This window comes from Aquarana catesbeiana, linkage group LG03, assembly GCF_042186555.1.
Source record: "Aquarana catesbeiana isolate 2022-GZ linkage group LG03, ASM4218655v1, whole genome shotgun sequence".
In the NCBI taxonomy this organism is placed as follows: Eukaryota; Metazoa; Chordata; class Amphibia; order Anura; family Ranidae; genus Aquarana; species Aquarana catesbeiana.
Window position 1 is genome coordinate 126,350,549 of NC_133326.1, and position 24,778 is coordinate 126,375,326.

At 47.3% G+C, this 24,778-nt stretch overlaps 1 protein-coding gene across 1 annotated transcript in view; it reads left to right on the plus strand.

Annotated features, from left to right (window-relative positions):
• The first annotated feature begins 18,467 nt into the window (after positions 1-18,467).
• Positions 18,468-24,778, plus strand: part of SEC11A (SEC11 homolog A, signal peptidase complex subunit) — a 50,097-nt gene continuing 43,786 nt past the window's right edge. Inside the window, exon 1 of the mRNA XM_073619186.1 lies at positions 18,468-18,609. Within this exon, the coding sequence (XP_073475287.1) occupies positions 18,559-18,609 (51 nt within the window). The 5' untranslated portion in view covers positions 18,468-18,558. The remainder of the gene's footprint in view (positions 18,610-24,778) is intronic.

Here is a 24,778-nt window from a genome sequence, read left to right on the forward strand (position 1 = left end):
ACAAAAATACTCTACCTCCATGGGAGGGATCCCGCCGACTGCTGTCTTTTCGCTGTGACAGCTCTTATATAGGCAAGGGCGGGTCTATCCACTGATGTAACCGGATGACCCCGCCCCTTCTGACAGCACATGTCGTCAGAAGGGGTGGGGTCAATCAGTTACGTCACTGGGTGGCCCTGCCCCTGCCTATATAACAGCTGTCACAGCCAAGAGAAAGCAATCCGCAGGACGCCTCGCATCGAGCGGAGGGTTTTTGTTTTGTTTTTTTCTATTTTTTGGGTCCATCGAACGACGTGATTGAAGATGGATAGACATCGTGGGACACTTTTTTTTTCTTTCTTTTTTAATAAAAAAGTTATCAAAAACTGTCTTTTGTGGTTTTTACTTTTTGCCACTTTTTTTGGTGAATGGGTAGGGGTACAATGTACCCCATACACATTCACATAGGGGGGTGGGATCTGGGGACCCCCTTGTTGAAGGGGACTTCCAGATTCCGATAGGTCCCCCCACCCGCAGACCCCCACCACCACCGGGCCAGGGTTGTGGGGATGAGGCCCTTGTCCCCCATCAACATGGGGACAAGGTACTTTGGGGGGGACCCCAAAAAACCCTCTCCATGTTGAGGACATGTGGCCTGGTATGGTTCAGTAGGGGCGCTCGCTCGTCCCCCCCTTTCCTGGCCTGCCAGGCTCCTTTTGGCATGGAGTTCTCCTTAAAATCTATGCCAGACCCAAAGGGCCTGGTATGGATTGGGGGGGGGGGGGGGCGCCACGCTGTTGTTTTTTTTTTTTTTTATTTTGGAGTGGAGTTTCCCTCAAAATCTATGCCAGACCCAAAGGGTCTGGTATGGACTGGGGGGGGGGACCCATGCTGTTTTTTTTTTTTCTTAATTTTGTCATAGCGTTCCCCTTAACCACTTCAATACACTATATTATATACCTTGCACTGCACTATATACCCTGCACTGACTGCACTATATACTCTGAACTGCAGTATATGTACTATACAGACTGCATTATATACTCTGAACTGCAGTATATATACTATACAGACTGCACTATATACTCTGCAGAAGAATTGGGCCTTAGGTGTTGGTGGTGCCAGAACACTGTAACCCCTCACAGTTACTCTTATTGGGCACAGGAATGGGCCCTGCTGTTAAATAATATTTAAAAAATTGTGATTACATGCCTCAGTCAAACAGGTGCAGAAAAATTGGGCCTTGGGTGTTGGTGGTGCCTGAACACTGTAACTCCTCCTCACAGTTACTCTTGTTGGATGCAGGAATGGGCCCTGCTGTTAAATATTATTTCAAAAATTGTAATTACATGTCCCAGTCAAATAGGTGCAGAAAAATTGGGCCTTGGGTGTTGGTGGTGCCAGAACACTAAGTCCTCCTCACAGTTACTCTTGTTGGGCGCAGGAATGGGCCCTGCTGTTAAATGTTATTTCAAAAGTTGTAATTACATGTCCTAGTCAAATAGGTGCAGAAAAATTGGGCCTTGGGTGTTAGTGGTGCCTGAACACTGTAACCCCTCACAGTTACTCTTGTTGTGCGCAGGAACGGGCCCTGCTGTTAACAATTATTTCAAAAATTGTAATTACATGTCCCAGTCAAATTGGTGCACAAAAATTGGGCCTTGGGTGTTGGTGGTGCCTGAACACTATAACTCTTCCTCACAGTTACTCTTGTTGGGTACAGGAAGGGGCCCTGTTGTTAAAAATTATTTCAAAAATTGTAATTACATGTCCCAGTCAAAAAGGTGCAGAAAAATTGGGCCTTGGGTGTTGGTGGTGCCTGAACACTATAACTCTTCTTTGCAGTTACTCTTGTTGGGTGCAGGAAGGGGCCCTGCTATTAAAAATTATTTCAAAAATTGTAATTACATGTCCCAGTCAAATAGGTGCAGAAAAATTGGGCCCTGTGTGTTGGTGGTGCCTGAACACCGTAACCCCTCACAGTAACTCTTGTTGGGCGCAGGAACAGGCCCTGCTGTTAAAAATTAGTTCAAAAATTTTAATTACATGCCCCTGTTAAACAGGGGCAGAAAAATTGGGCCTTGGGTGTTGGTGGTGCCCTAAACCAAAAATATTGTTGGAAGCTAGCATCGTCAAGATTCAGGAGGAATAAGATAGGCAGCATAGGCAGTCTTCAAGGGATCCCAGATCCCTAGCAAATTCAATCACATCATTTACATCACAATTACATCAGAGGCTTGATAGCTGCTGATCCAGGACTGATTAATTTTTATAAATGTGAGCCTATGAACAGAGTCTGTGGACAGCTGCACTCTTTGATCCATTACAAAGCCTCCAGCAGCACTGAATGTGCGTTCAGAAAGCACGCTGGATGCAGGATAGGCCAGTAGCTCGATTGCATATTGAGCAAGTTCTGGCCAGTGGTCCTGTCAGGTAACCTGAGGCCAGGTGACAGATCCACACCGTTGGGGTCAGGAGCGCACCGTTAAGGTAATGGACCCTATGGCTGACTGCTGATGTTGGAACTCTGGGTGGTTCAGAAAAGCAGGTCCACTGGAGCACCAACATGGATCCCACTGGGAGCTAGAGCATACGATTTCCCTGGGCGCGGAGTCTAAGAGCCAGCAGGTGTTCACCAAAGCCTCTAGTGGTGAGGATGGACTGCGCTGCAGCTGGCTCCAGGTCGCGGCCCCCAGGGTCTCCCAGCTCACGCTACAGGAGGATATAGAGGAAGCAGCAGCCCAGGACAACAAGGGATAGTCAGGAGAAAAGCCAAAGGTCGGGGCAACTAGCAGTCAAGGATAAACAGGGAACACGCCAAAGGTCAGGGTAACAAGCAGGCAGGTATAGTCAAAGAACAAGCCAAGATCGGTAACAGAAACAGACGTAGAGCACACGGCAAGCAGGAGACAGGAAACCAAACACACAATATTCCTCGGGCAAGGCAGGCTTGGACAGCACAGTGTTAAATAGTGTATCCTGTAGAGGCTAGGGTGGAGCCATGCTAAGGGAATATTACTGTCAGGACTAATACTCACCGAGGCCGAGATGCCGAGAGCGGCTCACCCTTACGCGCACCCTTACGACCACGCGCACCCACACCCCCGAAGTTGGTACAGGGCACGCGGAGGCACGGGCTTCCGGTATGCAGGAGATCCGTAGGTGTGAAACTGATGCACTGGAGTCCGTATATATTAGGCCAAAGGTCAGAACCGGGTATCAGGCAGAGGCAGGTCCGAATAACAGGCAGAGGTCAGATGGGTATCAGGCAATCAGGCAAAGGCAAGTCCGCTATGCAGGCAGAGGTCAGGGTATCAGGCAATCAGGCAGAGGCAAAGTCCGTTATGCAGGCAGAGGTCAGGGTATCAGGCAATCAGGCAGAGGCAAAGTCCGTTATGCAGGCAGAGGTCAGGGTATCAGGCAATCAGGCAGAGGCAAAGTCCGTTATGCAGGCAGAGGTCAGGGTATCAGGCAATCAGCGGAGTAGGTGTTAAACAAGCCAGGGGTTCGGTACACAGAGCAGTAGACAGGTCTCACAGGAACAACTAGGCACAGGGATCAGGAGGAGCTGATGACGAACCAGCAACCCGACTGGGTGCTGGAGCCGTCAGAAATAGTCTCCCCCCGGCGAGCGCGTCAGCATGACGCGCTACCGGGTACCCGCACGGGCGACGGCGCACACACGGGGACCGCCGTGCACGCCGCACCATCAGGCCGCGGACGGGTGTGCGGCGAAGTGCCAGTCCGCCGCGCATGCGCCCCGTAGCCCGGCGAGCGGAGACGCTCTCAGTCTCCTGACAGTGCCCTCCTCCTAAGGGCGGACACTGGACGCCCAGGCTAGCCATCAATTCCGGGTGATCTTGGTGGAAGGCTTGGATTAGCCGTGGAGCATGCAGGTTCCTAGCGGGTTCCCAAGAATTGTCTTCAGGTGGGTAACCCTTCCACTGGATCAGGTACTGTAGCTGCCTGCCCTTCTTTCTACAGTTCAGGATGGACTCCACCTCGAACTCATTTTCGCCATCTACCCTGATTGGCGGAGGAGGAGGCTCTCCTCTTCCCGGAAAAGGGCTAGGCACAACAGGTTTCAACAATGATACGTGGAAGACAGGATGAATCCGGTATGTCTTGGGTAGTGCTAGCTCAACAGCCACAGGGTTAATGATTCTCTTGACTTGGAAAGGACCAATGAACTTGGGTCCAAGTTTTCGAGATGGCAAAGGTAATTTAAGGTTAGTGGTGGATAGCCAGACCTCCTCTCCTAAGTCAAACTTTGGGTTCACCCTCCTGCCCCGATCGTACTGTTTTTTGTAGTCTTCCTGCGCTTTGTGTAATATGTCTTGAATTTTTTGAAAGTTGGATTGCAACGAGATTATCCTGTCCTGGACTGCAGGAACTGTCATTTCGGGGACGTCGTTAGAAAAGAACGTGGGGTGGAACCCACAATTTGCCCAGAAGGGTGTTTGGTTAGTAGAGGCATGAACTGAATTATTATACGCAAATTCAGCATATGGGAGAAGACTTGCCCAATCGTCCTGGGAACCTGAGCAGAAGCAACGGAGGTATTGCTCCAACGTTTGATTTGTCCTCTCCGTTTGGCCGTTGCTTTGAGGGTGATAAACTGAAGAGAGACAGACTTTGATGCCAAGGGACTTGCAGAGTTCCCTCCAGAATTTGGACGTAAATTGCACGCCCCTATCCGACACAATACTCCTTGGTACACCATGGAGCCTAACGACCTCTTTCAAAAAGATATTGGCTGTGTCTACGGCAGAAGGAGTGCCCCTCACAGGTAAAAAATGGGCCATCTTGGAGAGACGGTCGATAACGACAAAAATGGTAGAAAAATTTTCTGAGGTTGGTAGATCGACAATAAAATCCATGGACACATCGGCCCATGGCCGTTCCGGGATGGGCAACGGTTTGAGCAAGCCCCAGGACTTAGCGTTTTGGCCCTTGTTCCGTTGGCACAGAGGGCAGGACGCCACGTACTCCTTACAGTCCCGTCTCCATCCAGGCTACCAGAAGGAGCGAGAAAGTAGCTCAGACATCTTCTTTATCCCGAAATGTCCTGCCATCTTATGGTCGTGACACATCTTAAGGGTTAAAGGCCGTGTTTCTTGCGGTACGAAAATTTTTCCTCTAATCCAAAAAAGATCCTCATATTTCCTCAAGGAGTGTACTTCTGGTTCAGTACACGAGCTAGATGAGGATCTAATGGATGACATTAGGTCCGCCTGAGTTAATCCAAGAAAGTTTTGTGGAGAGAGGATAGTGCTTGGTGCTGGTGTTTGAGAATCTGTGGAGAACATCCGAGAGAGTGCGTCTGCCTTTCCGTTCTTTGCCCCAGGTCTGTAGGATATATGGAAGTTGAAACGGGAAAAGAAGAGGGCCCAACGGGCTTGTCGGGGTTTTAGTCTTCTTGCTGTTTGGAGGTATTCTAGATTCTTGTGATCCGTAAAGATCATGACCGGGTGTACTGCACCTTCCAGCAAATACCTCCATTCCTCCAAGGCGAACTTTATGGCCAGCAGCTCCCTGTCACCCACATCATAGTTGAGTTCCGGTGGACTGAGTCTCCTGGAAGCGAAGGCTACAGGATGTAGAATGGCTTTTGGTCCCTGTCTCTGGGAGAGAATTGCTCCAGTTGCGATCTCTGATGCATCTACCTCTAGCACGAATGGTTGAGTCGGGTCAGGATGACGAAGAATCGGGGCGGAACTGAACAACTTCTTCAATTTCAGAAAAGCTTCTTGAGCGGCTGGGGACCACTGAAAAGAACTGTGCTGACGGGTTAGTTGGGTGATAGGTGCCACAATAGCAGAGAATCCAACAAAAAATTTTCGATAGAAGTTGGCGAACCCTATAAACCTCTGTACCCCTTTTTTGTCAGATGGGGCCGGCCACTCTTGAATTGCCTGAATCTTCTGTGGGTCCATTGCGACCCCATTGGTTGAAAGGATGAACCCAAGAAATTGTATGGTCGATTTTTCAAATTCACATTTTTCAGCTTTCAGGTATAGCTTGTGTTGTCGTAGTATGGTAAGGACCTTTTTTACGTGTGCCTTGTGCATCTCCAGAGTGGAGGAAAAGATAAGAATATCATCCAGGTATACAAGGAAATCATCCAGGTATTCTCGGAATATATCATTCACCAGGTGTTGTAAGGTGGCCGGGGCATTACAGAGTCCGAATGGCATCACTAGGTACTCGAAATGCCCAAATCTGGACCTAAAAGCCGTCTTCCACTCGTCCCCAGCCCTGATCCTGACGAGATTATAGGCCCCCCGGAGGTCGAGTTTAGAGAACACTTTAGCTGATCGGAATCGTTGAAATAGCTCGGGAATGAGTGGTAGTGGATACCGGTTTTTAATTGTGATGTTGTTGAGCTGCCGATAATCTACACAAGGTCTCAAAGTACCATCCTTCTTTCCAACGAAAAAGACACCGGCTCCGGCAGGTGAGGACGAGGGACGGATGAAGCCTTTTTTGAGATTTTCATCGATATATTGTTTAAGAGCTTCTAGCTCAGTTTCTGAGAGAGGGAATATACGGCCGAACGAGATCTCGGATCCGGGCAGGAGGTCGATCGGACAGTCGTAAGACCGATGAGGTGGTAGGCGGTCAGCCATCTGTTTACTGAAGACCTCTTGAAACTCAAGGTACTCGGAGGGGACATGTTGGAGGTTGCCTGATGGAGCAGCAATCGTAACACAAACTTTGGGAGCCGTGAGAAGACAATGTTGAAAGCAATACTGAGAGGAGAAGGATACCGCCTTGGTGCTCCATTTAATCTGTGGGTCATGAGCCTGTAACCAGGGCAAGCCCAGTATAACAGGGAAGATGGGTGAATGAATCAGGTCAAGCCGTAGAAACTCCCGGTGGCCGGAATCAGTGGTTACCGGAATAGGTTGGGTTTCCTGGGTGATGGGTCCTGAGCGAGGAAGAGATCCGTCGGCCAGATGTACCCGTAAACCTTGATTTTTGGTTTGCAGAGGGATATTCAGACTGTGAGCCAAGGCAGCATCTATGAAGCAACTGCATGCTCCGGAATCAATGATGGCCTGCAAGCGGGTCTCCCCTTCCGGAAGCTGTAGGGAAATAAACAACATCACGTAAGTCTTTGGGATACTGTTGTTTGGATAGTTCAACACATTTGGCTGAGGGGACTTACTGGGCCTGATCGGACAGTTGCGCAAGAAGTGTCCGGCTCCTCCGCAATAGAGACACAGGTTGGACGGGCCCTGGACCAGGCCGAGCTGCATAGGTTCGACCTCAGGAACTGGTGTAGCAGCAGCCGTAGTTGAAGTCGGGGTCTGAGCTGAGTGGGGTCTTGGTAGCGCCCAGGTGGGGCGCGGGCCTTGGAAGCGCTCTGAGCGTCGCTCCCGCAGTCGCCTATCCAATTTCGTGGCTGCTTGAATTAGTTCTTCCAAAGAAGCAGGGGTTTCCATCCTAGCTAATTCGTCCTTGAGTAACTCGGACAAGCCTTGGCGGTACTGATAGCGTAGGGCCGGCTCGTTCCAATTTGTATCGGCCGCCCATTTACGAAATTCCACCGTGTAGTCCTCAATAGGTCTTCTTCCTTGGGACAGATGGTGCAAGATGGCCTTAGCTGTAGCCATACGCTGCGGGTCGTCATAGAGCTGGGACATACTCTCAAAGAAGGCATCGATTGTATTCAGAACTGGACTGCTCTGTTCCATCAAGCCGTGGGCCCAGGCTTGAGGTTCTTCAGACAATAGAGAAATCGCAAATCCCACTTTAACGATTTCTGAAGAAAAGGTTCTAGGCTGGAGGGCGAAGTAGAGGGAACATGCGTTTTTGAAGGCCCTGAACTTCTTACGGTCCCTTGAGAACCGTTCCGGTGTGGGGACCCTGGGTTCCGGGAGTGCCATGACGACGGTGGGGTTGGCGGAAGCCTGAGGAAGCGAGCCCCCACTGCTGGGTGCGGGAGCTGCGGCTGCAGAGGTCAGTGACCCTGTGATTTGCTGAAGGCGGTTATCAATTTGGGTATAGCCTTCCTGTAACTTCTGTACTGAGTCAGCGAGAGTGGATACCTATTGACACAGGATCTCCAGAGGAGAGCGCGCTCTGTCAGCCTCGGACATCTGGCTGGTTCGTACTGTCAGGACTAATACTCACCGAGGCCGAGATGCCGAGAGCGGCTCACCCTTACGACCACGCGCACCCAGACCCCCGAAGTTGGTACAGGGAGCTGGGGGCACGCGGAGGCACGGGCTTCCGGTATGCAGGAGATCCGTAGGTGTGAAACTGATGCACTGGAGTCTGTATATATTAGGCCAAAGGTCAGAACCGGGTATCAGGCAGAGGCAGGTCCGAATAACAGGCAGAGGTCAGATGGGTATCAGGCAATCAGGCAAAGGCAAGTCTGTTATGCAGGCAGAGGTCAGGGTATCAGACAATCAGGCAGGGGCAAAGTCCGTTATGCAGGCAGAGGACAGGGTATCAGGCAATCAGCGGAGTAGGTGTTAAACAAGCCAGGGGTTCGGTACACAGAGCAGTAGACAGGTCTCACAGGAACAACTAGGCACAGGGATCAGGAGGAGCTGACGACGAACCAGCAACCCGACTGGGTGCTGGAGCCGTCAGAAATAGTCTCCCCGCGGCGAGCGCGTCACACGGGGACCGCCATGCACCCGCACGCGCCGCACCATCAGGCCGCGGACGGGTGTGCGGCGAAGCGCCAGTCCGCTGCGCATGCGCCCCGGAGCCCGGCGAGCGGAGACGCTCTCAGTCTCCTGACAATTACTTAACCATGCAGGTGTGAGAGCACGGGCCCAAGGCTGACACACAGAGCAGGTAAGCAGACAGACAGGGCATGAAGGTATTACTGGCGATTCATGGCAGTACCCTCCCTCTTACAAGGCCTCCCCCTTCCCCTGCTTGGCACCAGGCTTGAAGGGGAACTTCAAATGGAACTTCCTCAGAAGACGAGGTGCGAAGATTTCAGATGCAGGAATCCAAGACCTCTCTTCAGGACCAAAACCTTTCCAATCCACGAGATATAGAAGAACACCTTTACAGAAGCGAGAATCTAAAATTTGACTAACCTCGTGCTCCTGATCATCCTTAGAGACTGGTAAGGAGAGGACGGGAGAACTTATTGAGAACTAAAGGTTTCAGAAAGGATACATGAAAGGAGTTTGAGATCCTGAGGCTTTTAGGGATCTGGATTTTAAAACAAACAGGATTCAGCTTTGAAATTATATTGTAAGGACCAATGAATCTCGGGGCAAATTTCAGAGAAGGAACCCGGAGTCTGATGTTTCTAGTGGAAAGATTGTCTCCTGGTCAGAAAAACCATTGAATTTGTTGGAAGCTGTCTGGAGGGATTCATAAACACCAACCCACATGGAATTGAATGATTCCTGAATGGTAGCCAAAGCTGGGATGTCGGAAGAACGGGTTATAGGAAGAGGGAGCTGAGGATGTCTTCCATAAACAGTGACAAAAGGTGTCTTCTGAGAACTGACGTTGACATGATTATTGTGAGAGAACTTGATCGTGATGAGCCAAAACCAAGGTACAGAGAAAGACCTATAACTCCTGATTAACCCTCTCAGTCTGACCATTGGATTGAGGATGGTAAGAGGAGGTAAAATCCAAGGTAATTTTGAGGGATTTGCAAAAGGGTCTCCAAAAGCGATAAAGTAAACTGAACACCCCTGTCCGAAACAACATGGGAAGGGACTCCATGAAGGCGGAAAATCTCTCGAACAAAAATGGGAATCAAGCCAGGAGCAGAAGGGAGACCAGGAAGAGGAACAAAATGAGCCATCTTGGAGAATTGATCAATTACCACCCAAATGACTGTATTCTTCTCAAAAGGTGGAAGATCGGTGATGAAGTCCATGGCAATGTGAGATCAAGGCTCCTTAGGAATGGGCAAAGGCATGAGAAGACCAGCAGGAGCTTGCATGGAGGACTTAAGGCTTGTCATGTCTGTGCCCAGTCTAATGTAGTCTTTAACATCAGAAAGAAGTGTAGGCCACCAGTAGTGGCGGCTGATGAGGAAGAAAGATCAGAGGGCTCCGGCATGACCTGCCACCTTGGAATCATGACCCCAACGAAGGATCTTAGTTCTTAGCTTGGTTGGAACAAAGGTCTTGCCAGGATGAATTTTTAAGTCCAGGGTAGAATGGGCAAGAACACATAAGGTAGGATTGATCGACTCAGGTTCAGAGGTGGGCTCCTCATCCTGAATGTCAAAAGACCTAGAGAGTGCATCAGCCCGACTGTTGCAGGAACAAGGTTTGTATGTAATAGAAAAATTGAACCGGAAAAGAAAAGAATCCGCCTGGCCTGTCTGGGATTCAGTCTTTTGGCATTCTTTAAGTACTGCAGATTTTTATGGTCAGTGAAAATTGTTATGGAGTGCGGGGAACCCTCCAAGAGATGACACCACTCCTCCAATGCCAAATTTATTGCAAGAAGTTCCCGATCACCAATAGCGTAATTTTTCTCTGCCTGAGAAATTTTTTGGGAGAAAAACGCACATGGTTGACGTTTGTGCTCAAAGGATTGCAGAAGCACAGCTCCCATCCCAGTCGAGGAAGCGTCCACTTCAATAAAAAATGGATCCCCAGGGTTAGGTCACCTCAACAAAGGTCCAGAAAAAAAGGCCTGTTTCAAGTCATGAAACGCAGAGACAGCTTCAGGGGGCCACTCCTTTGCATTCACACCCTTCTTGGTCAAGGCGATAATAGGCGCAGCAATGGAAGAGTAATTCCTAATGAACTGCCTGTAACAATTAGTGAACCCAAGAAAGCACTGTGTGGCCTTGAGGCTTGCCGGAAGAGGCCAGTTGGTAATGGCCGAGACGTTTCCAGGATCCATACGAAGATCCAAGCTAGAGACAAAGCATCCCAAAAACAGAACCTCAGAACAATCGAAAGAGCATTTCTCTAGCTTGGCATACAGATTGTTTTCTCTAAGGTGCTGAAGTACAATCCGGACATTGTTTTTGTGAACAAGCAGATTTTCTGAAAAGATGAGAATGTCATCCAGATAGATGACAACAAACTGATAAAGCAGATCCCTGAAGAACTCGTTGACAAAGATTTGGAACAGCTGGGGCATTACACAGACCAAAGGGCATGTTAAATGCCGTTTTCCATTCATCACCCCTCCGTATCTGGATCAGATTGTACGCACCCTTGAGATCCAACTTAGTGAAAATGGAGGCGCCTTTCGATCTGTCGAACAGTTCCAGTATTAAGGTTAAGGGGTATCAGTTTTTGATTGTCAGAGCGTTTAAGCCTCGATAGTCAATGCAGGGTCTTAAGGTCCCATCCTTCTTGGCTACAAAAAGGAACCCTGCTCCTGCAGGGGATGAGGATTTCCAAAACAACCCTCTCTTTAGATTCTCCACAACATACTCAGACATGGCCTAGGTCTCCAGAATGGACAAGGGATAAGCCTAGCTCCTGGGCAGGGTTGCGCCAGGAACAAGGTCAATGGCACAGTCAAAAGGCCTGTGAGGAAGAAGTACCTCAGCTAATTTTTTTGCAGAATACATCCCGGGAACTCACTATATGCAGCAGGAAGAGCAGGAGGTGCTGATGGTCACAGGAATTCTCTCCCTTGGGGTAACCTTGGGTAGGCAGGACAAGAAACAAGAGGTACCCCAAGCTAGGATCTGCCCAATAGTCCAATCAATGTGTGGAGAATGGAGCTGTGACCAAGGAATGCCCAATACAATGGGGGTTGAGGCTTTAGGTAGCACGAGAATGGATTTCCATGCCTGGTGGAGTACCCCTATAGACATCTTGACAGGGAGGTTCTTGGAGCAGATGGGCCCCCCAGGAAGAACAGTACCCTCAATCACCAAGATCACCAGCCGAGTGGTGAGAGGTGAAAGAGGAATTTTCAAGGAAGACGCCATTCCCCAGTCCATTCAGGTAGGCCGCTATGCATGAGGGGAAACGTCGACATGGAGGAGCACAGAAAGAAGGAGACGGGATGATGAAGGTGATTTTCCTGGGTCCAATATGCCACCTTCCAGATGTATTAGACCCGCATTTCTCAGACAGATAGAGCAGGTGTCCCGAAAATGACCTTTGCCCCCACAGTAGAAACACAAGCCCAGAGTTCTGCGCCTAACACGCTCTTCAGGAGGTAACCTAGTCCAGTCCAGCTGCATAGGTTCCACAGCTGGCAAGGGATGCCCCACGCATCGAGGAGATGGGAGCTTGGGCAGCTCCCTAGGGGCCTCTCCTGGAAGTGAATATTGATCTGATTGCAGAGGGAGATGACATCATCCAGACCTGAGGGAATGGTTCCTCCTGCCAACTCATCCTTCAATCTGTCAGAGAGGCCTTGTAAAAAGGTTGCAACTAAGGCCTCATTATTCCAGCTCAGCAGTTAAAATGCGAAAGTGAAGGGCATACTGTCCCACCAAAGAAGACTCTTGACTGAGACACAAAAGGGCATTGGCCATGGAAGAGACACAGCGTGGTTCCTCGAAAATATTCCGGAAGAGTTTCAGGAAGTTAGACAAGCTGGAGACCACTGGATCATTCCTCTCCCACAGAGGGGCAGTCCAGGCTAAAGCCTTGTTGATCAGGAGGGAGATAATATAGGCTACTCTTGCTCAATCAGAGGAAAAGTTTTGAGGCTTGAGCTCAAAATGGATGGTGCACTGACTAGGGAACCCCCCTGTAGGCCTTGGAGTCACCAGAGAAATGAGAAGGAGCTGGTAGATGCAATGAATTTGTGGTAGGGACCGTAAGCGGAGTAGGTACAACTGCCGGCTGCGATTGAGGTTGTTAAACCTGGGATCCAAAGGAGGCCTGAAGCTGTTTAAAGCGGGAGGCCAAACCCTGCAGGAATTGCATCACTTGGGTCCGATTAGACTCCCCTGTCCTGAGTCTGCAGACTATGCCCTGCAGCTGGTCAAGGGCAGGTAGCGCAACATCAGCCGGGTCCATGGCCCGAGCAAACTGTCAGGTCACCTGAGGCCAGATGACAGATGCACACTGTTGGGGTGAGGAGTGCATCGCTAAGGTAGTGGACCCTATGGCTGACTGCTGCGAATGGAACTCTGGGTGGTTCAGAAAAGCAGGTCCACTGGAGCACCAACACAGATCCCACTGGGAGCTAGAGCATAAGATTTCCCAGGGCGCAGAGTCTAAGAGCCTCTAGTGGTGAGGATGGACTGCACTGCAACTGGCTCCAGGTTGCGGCCCCCAGGGTCTCCCAGCTCACGCTCACGGTAGGCTACAGGAGGATAGAGAGGAAGCAGCAGCCCAGAATAACAAGGGATAGTCAGGAGATAAGCCAAAGGTCGAGGCAACTAGCAGACAAGGATAAACGGAGAACACGCCAAAGGTCAGGGTAACAAGCAGGCAGGGATAGTCAAAGAACCAGCCAAAATCAGTAACAGACGTAGAGCACACGGCAAGCAGGAGACAGGAAACCAAACACAATATTGCTCGGACAAGGCAGGCTTGGACAGCACAGTGTTAAATAGTGTATCCTGTAGAGGCTAGGGTGGAGCCACGCTGAGGGAAGAATACTTAACCAGGTGTGAGAGTAAAGGCCCAAAGCTGACACACAGACCAGTTAAGCAGACAGACAGGGCATGAAGGTATTACTGGCGATTCATGACAGGTCCATTCTCAAGACCCAGTAGATGCTCTGTTGGAAAGGTGTCCAAGTCTGCTCTTGCCCTTAGATATTCCTGCACCATATAATGCAGACGCTGGCGATGGCTGCTTGAACCTATCAGCCCTTGGCACTGAGGACTGAAAAATTGTTTAAAGGCATCAGTTAGCCAGCCACCTTCTCCACTGCTCTTCCTCTGACCGAACCAAGCCTCAGAAACACGTTGTCCAGCACCAGGAAATGGTAACCTCCCAGGGTCTGGAAAGGCGTTAAACAAACTTTTCTTCAAGGCCTCCTGAAGATGTTTCATCCTCTGCTCCCTCTGTGAAGGAAGGATGAGTTCTGCAGCTTTACCCTTGTAATGTGGATCAAGAAGGGTTGCCAGCCAGTAATGATCCCTCTCCTTAATACTACGAATCCTAGGGTCCTTTCGCAGGCTTTGCAGAATCAGGGAGCCCATGCAGCGTAAGTTTTCAGAGGCATGAGATTCTGAGTCCTCTGGGTCACTGAGGATGATATTGTCAGGCACTACCTCCTCCCAGCCATGTACAACTCCTTGGGTTTCTGGGGACTTAAAACCATCCCTTGAAGACTGCTGCATGTTATCCTCTACATCCATGCTGACACAATCCTCCTCCTCTTCTTCCTTTGTGTTTGGTGGCCCCACAGGAATGCTATCTGCATAAAGGGGGCCTTGAAAGGAGAGGAAGTCCTCCTCTTCCTCCCGCTGTTCTGCCCCAAGTGTCCTGTCCATGATTTCATGAAGCGTGTGCTCCAGCAGGAAGACTAGAGGCACAGGGTCAATGATGCATGCATTATCGCTGCTCACCATCCTTGTGGCCTCCTCAAATGGTGACAGGACAGTGCATGCATCCTTAATCAGAAGCCACTGGGGTGGCAAAAAGAAGCCAAGCTCCCCTGAGCCTGTCCTGGTGCAACACTCACGCATTTTTGGCCCTCTGCTGTGTGTGCAGCCGCTGCAGCATTGCCAATGTTGAATTTCACCTTGTGTCACAAATGAGGCGGTTGGTGGGCAGGTTGAATTTCTGTTGAATGTCAGCCAGCCGAGCACTGGCATTGTATTACCGCCGGAAATGGTCACAGACTTTTCTGGCCTGCCTCAGAAGTTCCTGTAAGTACATAGGTATATATAAAAATGGTATATTAATACAATCTATATATTATATTGTGGGACGTCCAATAATATATGCATACAGTTACACTACATCGTGAACAGCGGTGTTTACACATGCATGAAGTTGTTTGAATCAAAATACTCAAACGAATACAAATTTAAGAGAGTGTGTGTTGAAAGTGTCTACATATGAGAGTTTGATTTTCTATGTGTATCGATATGGACAGTTTTATTCCAAATACATGCATTTCGACTCACCCAGAGACTGTAAACGGAAGACGCCGGCTCAGAGGGACTTAGGTTAGGCCTTTCAGACATAGATTGCAAACAGCAACGGTGCGATCTACTGCATATGTGTCGAAAAAAGCCCACACCAATGACATTTTGGAAGTCAGTGGGGAGTCCGCAGCGCCCTGCACCTGTGGAGCTCTGTGGTGTGATGCAATAGGGTGGCTGCCCTTAAGCTGGCCCCTGGAGGACATCCTCGTTGGAGTTGTGCCTCTTCCTCCTCACTTTCCTCCTCTCTTCTCTCAGGCACCCAGGTACAGTCAGTGACCTCATCATCCCTTCCCTTCTCGTCACTGGAGCAAACTTGGAAGTATGCTGCAGGTGGGGGAACATGACTGCTTGTTTCTTGTCCTTCTGTGGCACCCCCTCTCTCTAGGCTCACGTTACTCTCTTTCTCAACCTGGGAACCAACATCAGAGCCTTCAAATTGCTGAGCATCCTCCATCAGCATGTAACCGTCACTATGGTCGAATAATACTGGGGGCTCCTCCATGCGTGGTGGTGGGGCTACGGAAGGAGTAACTGTGGACAAGGAGCCGGTAGAATAGGCCGCTTTGGCAGCTGCGTTGGAAGCCAAACTAATATGAGCCTGGGTGACAGAGGATGAGGAGGAGGAGGACAGCTTAGTTATCCACTCCACCAACTCTTCTGCATGTTGTGGCTCAATAACACAGCCAGCAGCAGAAAAAAAGGACCAGCGTGACCCGCCGACAGAGGCGTGACCCGCCTACAGACCATGTCCGCCACCACCACTTTTCACTGTAGACACAGAGGCTGCTTGCCCTCTTCTAGTGGCCTGTGAGCATCTGCCTCTCCTTGGTGGCCTTCCGGACATGATGGGGATTTTTTTTTCACACCACACTACACTGTATTATATACTCTGTACACCGCCTGAAGTGTATTATGTACTGTACACCGGCTGCACTGTATTATATACTGTGTACACCACCTGAAGTGTATTAGAAACTGTACACACTGTATTATATACTGTGTAGACCGCCTGCACTGTATTATGTACTGTACACCGGCTGCACTGAATTATAGACTTTGTACACCTCCTGAAGTGTATTAGAAACTGTGCACACTGTATTATATACTGTGTACACAGCCTGCACTGTATTATGTACTGTACACCGCCTGCACTGTATTATATGCTGTGTACACCGCCTGAAGTTTATTAGAAACTGTACACACTGTATTATGTACACCACCTGCACTGTATTATGTACTGTACACCGGTGTTCTGCCGAGAAAGTTCCGCTCGGCGGCTAAGTTCCCCCCTCTACTGCGCAGGCGCTGCGCCTGCGCAGTAGGATCCGGCGGAAATAGCCGAAGCGGAATGGCTGAAAATCAGCTGTACACGGCGCCTGTAAGAGGGCCCCTCGCGGGCTCGCTTCGCTCGCCACACTTCGGGCACGGCCTCGCTTCGCTTGGCTCTTTTAGATTCCTCCTCTAGGTCCACTTGGATGGTGGGGAAGGAACCTGGACCCAGAGCGCAGGCGCCGTGTACAGCTGATTAAACATTTTGAGCTTCGGCTATCTCCGGCGGCTGACAGAAGTCCGTACTGCGCAGGCGCTGCACCTGCGCAGTACAGGGGGGGAACTTATCTGCCGAGGGAACATTCTCGGCAAGACACCGGCTGCACTGTATTATATGCTGTGCTTGCTCGTCTATCAAGTTAAACTTTAGGAAAAAAAATTAAAATTTGCTGGTCTTGTAAAACGCTTGCAGACCAAGAGATACATGCACACGCACACACACACACACACCTAATCTATAGGCCATATAGGAGAGTAAGGTCCTCTCCCTATATATGATTTGAGAGCACTGTGGTAAAAATCCTGAACATAAGCAGCAGAGTTTAGGTCCACTTTAAAGGGGTTATAAAGTCTTGTTTAAAAAATAAAAATAAAAATAACAAACATGTCATACTTACCTCCTCTGTGGAAGGGTGGCCACTGATCCTCCTCTTCTGGGGTCCCTCCATGTGCTCCTGGCTCCTCCTCTTCTCCAGTGCCCCGACGGAGAAGCGACTTCCCTGGGTACACTCATGCGGGCGCGCTCCTGTGTCTTGCTGCTGTGTCCGTTAACACAAACAGCAGGATCTGCCCCCCCATTGGCTCCTGCTGCTGTCAATCTAATCCAATGGAGCGGGAGCCAATGTGATTTTTTGTGACATCGCATGTGATTTGCACCGCACTGCAAATCACATGCGATGTCAGTACAATGCGATTTCAGCCATACAGACTGTATGGCTGATATTGCATCGCATTCGGACCAAACTCGCACAGGACCCTTTTTTTGGTCCACACCAGAATCCAATTGCATGGGTGCGAACACCCATGCGATCCGATTCATGTCCGAACTGTCAGTTCATAGTGTGATATGCGAGCTGAAATGGGGGGTGTCATTAACAACAATGTATTAACTCCGGGCAGTTCGCATATGGCAACATGAACTGCTGTGCGAGTCCGGTGCGATGTGGGAACCCGCAGTGGATTCGCAGGGGTCCCCCATTGCACAAGTGTGAACCGAGCCTTAAGGGATGCAACCCTATGTGGAAGCAATTAGGTGGCAGCGAGAGAGAAAGTGTCAGAATTGGCCCTGTAGGCAAGCGGTTAATCATTTCTAAGATCCCTATCACACTGGAGGCGTTTTTCAGGCGCTTTAGCGCTAAAATAGCGCCTGTTAAAAGCCTCATCTGAAATCCCAGTTTGAAAGCCCGAGTGCTTTCACACTGGAGTGCTGCGCTGGCAGGACGTCAAAAAAAGTCCTGCAAGCAGCTTCCTTGAAGTGCGTTAGGAGCGGTGAATACACTGCTCCTAAAGCGCCCCTGCCCATTGAAATCAATGGGCAGCACCTGCAAAGCGCCGCTTTTAACCCTTTATTTGGCCGCTGGCGGGTGTTAAAAGAGCCTCGCTAGCGCTGAAAAAACTACGATAAAGCGCCGCTTAAACTAGCAGCGCTTTACTGCTAACGCCCAGACGCTGGCTGTGTGAAAGGGCTCTAAAGGGATGTAGATCTTGCAATTTTCCTCATTTGAAGACTGCAAGTGCATCAGCTGATTAAGTTGGTTCAGATCCACTCTGCAAACAACAAACAGCATTTTCTCAGAGCAGAAATAGGTAGCAATCTACAACAACGTTTGTTAAAATCAGTGCAATGTACATATATTACTCAAAGGGGATTTTTTTCTCAACAAAAGTGGAAGTACTCTTCAAGCTTTAAAAATGATAGCTAGATGCCAATTATTACTTGCTATGCACATCCCTGTCTGTAGGTCTAATAATATACATTGTCATCCACCTTGAGAACAGTTCTATGCAATCTATATAGACAGTAGTGTGTCATCAAAAGGAGCACTTCGCTATCATCATCATCATCATCATAGTACTGGCAGAGGACAGGAACTGCCAGCGACTAACATGGCGGTTTGATCCTTTCCGCTCGGAAGCGGAAGTAGTTTATTCTTAGGCCAGTTTCCGGTGCCGAGGTGCCTCCGGTTGGCGCCGGTTGAAGGAAGGTGTGCAAGATGTTGTCTGTGGACTTTTTGGACGATGTTCGGCGGATGAACAAGAGGCAGGTGAGGGATGAGAGGACTGTATACTGGATCAGGCTGTGTGTTCTGTACGGAGGTGACACTGGACATGCCACGTCCCATCCTCTATTATAGAGAACACAACCTTATCTCCAAGTCATACTGATCGGAGGAAGTCCATTAATAAGCAGTACAGGTGGAGTAGGGACGTGTTAGTACCCCGTATGTTTGTGTGTCCCATTGGTCAAGATTTCCCTTCACTTCCCCTCCTGGTGACACCACAGGAAGTGAGAGGAACTCTCCCCAAAGTGGGAGGAGTTCCCTTTATAACAGTTTTTACCAGAACAGGTGTACCCACTTGAAAGTATTTGTTTGCTCTACTTCTGTGAACTAAATTCCATCTCCATAATAACTGCCCCTGTGTGGGAAGCTGACAGCCATCATAGGTGGTGGAGGGATTCCCTGCTTGAATACGTGGCTGCAGGACTGGGAATGATTGGCTGACAGCTTTGACCACCTCCATGGTGGGATTGGACTCGTGTCTGAAGAACCCGCCTGAGCTCATCACTACTTCCTGGTCCATGGAGTTCAATGGGGGCTTCTTTGCAGCCAAAGTTTTTCATCACTGCTGTCTTTCTATGCAAGCAGGTTTGATACGCACACATGAGCCAAGAGATCCTTCATGTGACATGCTTCAGGTCTCAGCTTTGTATTTCAGGTCTGTGGCTTATCCACGCATCTGACGGATCTCACAGCACAATTCACTGAACACAGCCTCATGGAGGGGAGGCAAGCAATACGTCACCTGCACCTAGGTGAGGAATAGTGCTCTATGAATGGAGGAGGGGCGGATGAATGAAAGGGCCGCCTCCTTCAATCACAGAATGCTTTTCATTGATGGAAGCTGTAGTACAACCTCTATGAATGGAGGAGGGGCAGATGAATGAAAGGCCCGCCTCCTTCAATCACAGAATGCTTTTCATTGATGGAAGCTGTAGTACAACCTCTATGGAGGAGGGGCAGATGAATGAAAGGCCCGCCTCCTTCAATCACAGAATGCTTTTTCATTCATGGAAACTATAGTATAGCCTCTGAATTGAGGAGGGGGGTGAGTTTTAAGAGTTAGGACCGCACTTTACCGAGGAGCCTTGACAAGGCACTGCAGCTTCCATATATATTTGCAGATGTGTGCAACCAAAACCTCTGAATGTAATACTTAACTACTTGCTGACCAGCCTCTGCAGTTGTACTGTGGAAGGTTGGCACGGCTGCGAGAATCGCTGTCATTGTACGCTGGCCACACTAAGAATCTATAGGGGCCGCGTGTGACGTCAGAGCCGATGCGGGCGGCCGCGATGTCTGCCGGCCACCTGCGATCGCTCCACAGAGAGCCAGAACGGGGCTGTAAATAAACAGATCCTCGTTCTGACAGGGGAGTAGAGAGAGATCTGCTGTTCCTAGTGACCAGGAACAGCGATCTCTCCCTCCTCCAGTCAGTACACTCCCCCCACAAAAACCCCTCCCTAGGGAACACTTAACCCCTTTGATTGCCCCCTAGTTTTAACCCCTTCCCTAAACAATAGATAAAACAGTGTAGCGCTGGACTATTGAGGATACGCATATAATAATATATGCGAAAGAGCCAAGACCCATATGTTTGTGATTAAATGTGAAAAAAACTTATACCACCTAATCTGATACAATTACGTATCTATATATGTGTATTGTGACACTAAAAATTAAATCAAGTGCACCTATATATATCTAAACCGAAAGTTAATAAACAAATACAAATATATTGGACTAAAATAAATCCTGTAAATCAAACGTGACAATAAAAATTGGAATTACATCAACTTGTGGTAAGGAACTTTGTTCACTTATATATTATTAGTTGGTCTTTTGTGCTTGGTGATTACAATAGAAGTGGAAAAATTAAAGTGAATAATTAAAATAAAAAGTCCCAATAAATAATGAACCAAAAGTCCCAAATCGTGATAATATTCCAACACAAATTCCGGTTCAATATTCCACCGCAGCTGTTGCCCACCACCAAAGGAAGAGTTGGAGGCTTACCAGACAGCCTGCGACCACCCTTGTTCAGGGGGGTCAAAACAGGCTCAGTAGGGATGTAGAAATCCAGATGGTGTCCTCGCCCATGCTTTTCAGATGTTCTCCAGGTGTTCCTATGGCAAGCCAAGGGGGGCTTCCAAACAGGGTGTAGCAAGGATTTGCCCACCGGATGCAATAGGGATTGAATCAAAAATGCCCCAAAAAGAAAAAGAGAGAACTCCGATAGTGTAGGACAATCTGACTAATTTATTTAAAAAAGCATAGAAACAAATAAAACTTCTGACAGGGAGAAATGAAGCAAAAAACTCCACCGCCGTTTAAAATCCAATCGCGCATGCGCGATGCGTGCTCGCGTTGTGACGAGCACGCATCGCGCATGCGCGATTGGATTTTAAACGGCGGTGGAGTTTTTTGCTTCATTTCTCCCTGTCAGAAGTTTTATTTGTTTCTATGCTTTTTTAAATAAATTAGTCAGATTGTCCTACACTATCGGAGTTCTCTCTTTTTCTTTTTGGGGCATTTTTGATTCAATCCCTATTGCATCCGGTGGGCAAATCCTTGCTACACCCTGTTTGGAAGCCCCCCTTGGCTTGCCATAGGAACACCTGGAGAACATCTGAAAAGCATGGGCGAGGACACCATCTGGATTTCTACATCCCTACTGAGCCTGTTTTGACCCCCCTGAACAAGGGTGGTCGCAGGCTGTCTGGTAAGCCTCCAACTCTTCCTTTGGTGGTGGGCAACAGCTGCGGTGGAATATTGAACCGGAATTTGTGTTGGAATATTATCACGATTTGGGACTTTTGGTTCATTATTTATTGGGACTTTTTATTTTAATTATTCACTTTAATTTTTCCACTTCTATTGTAATCACCAAGCACAAAAGACCAACTAATAATATATAAGTGAACAAAGTTCCTTACCACAAGTTGATGTAATTCCAATTTTTATTGTCACGTTTGATTTACAGGATTTATTTTAGTCCAATATATTTGTATTTGTTTATTAACTTTCGGTTTAGATATATATAGGTGCACTTGATTTAATTTTTAGTGTCACAATACACATATATAGATACGTAATTGTATCAGATTAGGTGGTATAAGTTTTTTTCACATTTAATCACAAACATATGGGTCTTGGCTCTTTCGCATATATTATTATATGCGTATCCTCAATAGTCCAGCGCTACACTGTTTTATCTATTGTTTAGTTCATGTGCCCTTGTATTGGGGTTATTGTGTTTCAGCTGCAGGACTCACTTCACGTTTTTTACATTTTTCTTCACCTTTTAATAGAACACCGAGCGCAATTTTTTTTCCCTTGTCCTTAACCCCTTCCCTGCCAGTAACATTTATACAGTAATCGGCGGCTATTTTTAGCTCTGATCGCTGTATAAATGTTACTGGTCCCAAAAAAGTGCCAGATCTGTCTGCCGCAATGTCACAGTCCCACTAAAAATCACAGATCACCGCCATTACTTGTAAACAAAAACAAAAAATTAATAATAAAAATGCCATAAATCTATCCCCTATTTTGTAGATGCTCTAACTTTTGTGCAAACCAATCACTATACGCTTATTGCGATTTTCCCCCCCAAAATATGTAGAAGAATACATATTGGCCTAAACTGATGAAGAAATAATTTTATTTTTTTTTTTTAATTTTGGGATATTTATTATAGCAAAAAGTAAAAAATATTGTTTTGTCTTTTTCAAAATTGTTGGTCTTTTTTGTTTATAGCAGAAAAAATTAAAACAGAGGTGATCAAATATCGGCAAAAGAAAGCTCTATTTTTGGGAAAAAAGGACAAAAATTGTGTGTGTACAACGTCGCATGACCGCACAATTGTCAGTTAAAGCGACGGAGTGCCGTATCGCAAAAAAATGGCAATGTTTTCATTGGGTCATGTCGTCGCTCCGGTACTCCTAGATCATAGAGATTAGTAGAGGGCATCTTTCCTCCCCTCATCTGTTACCAGCCGCCGCAACCCCTGGATTGGTTCTTGGGGCTACCGATCATCCAGGTAAAAGATATAAAGTAAATATACCACGCTGTCTGCAATCAATGGAAAAAAGCAGCTAGCACAGCAATAGATCAATTGCAAAAAAATGAAAACCTGAACAATAAGTGCAGCGCTCAGAATAAATCTCAGAATAAACTGAAAAATATATATATATATATATATATATATATATATATATATATATATATATATATATATATATATATAGTGCACTTAAATGATCCAGGAAGAAACTCAAGCAACATATATATGCAAGCAATGTGTATAGACACTAAATATACAGGTGTGATATACTATGTGACAATCCAAATATGAGTGAAGGAAAACATTTTTATTTCAAAAATAAATTATAGTCCTTAGTGTTTGGACAGGTGAACCAAACAAATTGTAGATATCCAAAACATTGTTCAAAATAACTGACATTTGAACTGGATAACAATGTGACTAAGGAAAACATGCTCAAACTTGATAAGTGATCCACCACCAGAGAGTCAAAAGGCTATGTATATATATATTTTTCAGTTTATTCTAAGCACTGCACTTATTGTTCACATGATCATCCAGGTAATCCTGAGAACCACCGGTAAGCGACCCCTCCCTTGGCACGACGGGTTAAATTAGATCTACAGCAGTGGGATAAGGAGGTTTTCACCTGGTTTGGCAGAATCAAAATTATAAAAATGAATGTAATGCCAAGATTACTATACTTGTTTCAGACTCTACCTGTTAAGATTCCCCTAGGATATCTGAGAGCGAGGTTTGTGAGATTCATTTGGGCCTGAAATCAGTAATAGTGCGCAGGAACATTCTGACGTTACCAAAAGAGAGCAGGGGTCGGATTCCCAGATCCAGTAGGATATCACAAAGCGTCTCACTTAGCAAGGGTAGTAGAATGGTGCAAGCCCCATAGGTATAAGCCTTGGATATATCTGGAACAAGCAACGACGGACGTGCCATTGGGGGGGGGGCTTGTAATCTAAGGCGACAAGGAATCAGTAGGCTTATACATTTCTCGAGCAATAACCACGTGATGTCCAGGGAGGAGATTGAACGAGAGTTTTCAGTGGATTTGGACCCATTTAGGCGGATCCAGCTTAATGCTTTTCTACGGTCGGTGACATTGACACTGACTGTAGTACGTACTCTATCTAAATTCGAGCAAATATGCCTAAACGGGGAACCACAAAGACATCTACGCTCAATCCTATGTGCTTTGGTGATTGATTTAGAGGCCCCACAAGAACTCACCTTTTTACAAGCATGGGAAAGAGATCTGGGGGTAACATTTTCTCAGGTACAAGAGAACAGGATTTTATTGTTTACGCATAAGGCGTTGGTTTCAAAAAGGTATCAAGAAGGTGGATATAAAGTTCTGACTAGGTGGTATAGAACACTGGCAGTTTTGCATCGAATATATCCTCAGGTATCGAATGTCTGCTGGCGATGTCAGAAGTCTGAGGGTACATTACTACACATATTTTGGGAATGCACGGGGCTAAAATAATTTTGGACGATGGTTTCTGAAATAGTCAAAGAAATTACATATGTCTCTTGGAGAAAATCCTGCAGCTTTTTTATTGTTCGGCATTCCTTTATCCATCGAAAGGTACAAAACTCTCTCAAGACTTTTGCTGACCGCAGCAAAAGCATGTATCCCGGTTTTGTGGAAAACGAATGTATCACCAACAAAGGCACAATGGTTTACAAGGATAACAGAAATTCAACAAGTGGAAAATCTTACTTTATTGTTAGGAGAGCAAGATGAGAAATATAGGACAGTATGGGCTCCTTTTATGTTCTATAGGGAACAGAACCCCTAAAAATTCATAGCAACAAATAATCCTTGGGGGGGAGTGTTATTTTATTATTTATTTATTTTTTGTTTCTCTTTTTCTTTTTTTTTTTTTTTCCTATCTCTATTTCTTCTTGAAGATAATCAGAATTGATTCTGGTTAAGGAAAAATACCACAAAGGCTGCGTTGTTATAAATAAGATTAATTTGAAAGTATGAATAAGTAGGTTAAGTTGAAGATTAGGAAGCTGAATAACTGCAACTAATGGGAATTATAAGGAGGCCAGGATTAGAAAAAAAGAATGCTGTGTTGTATTGATGAA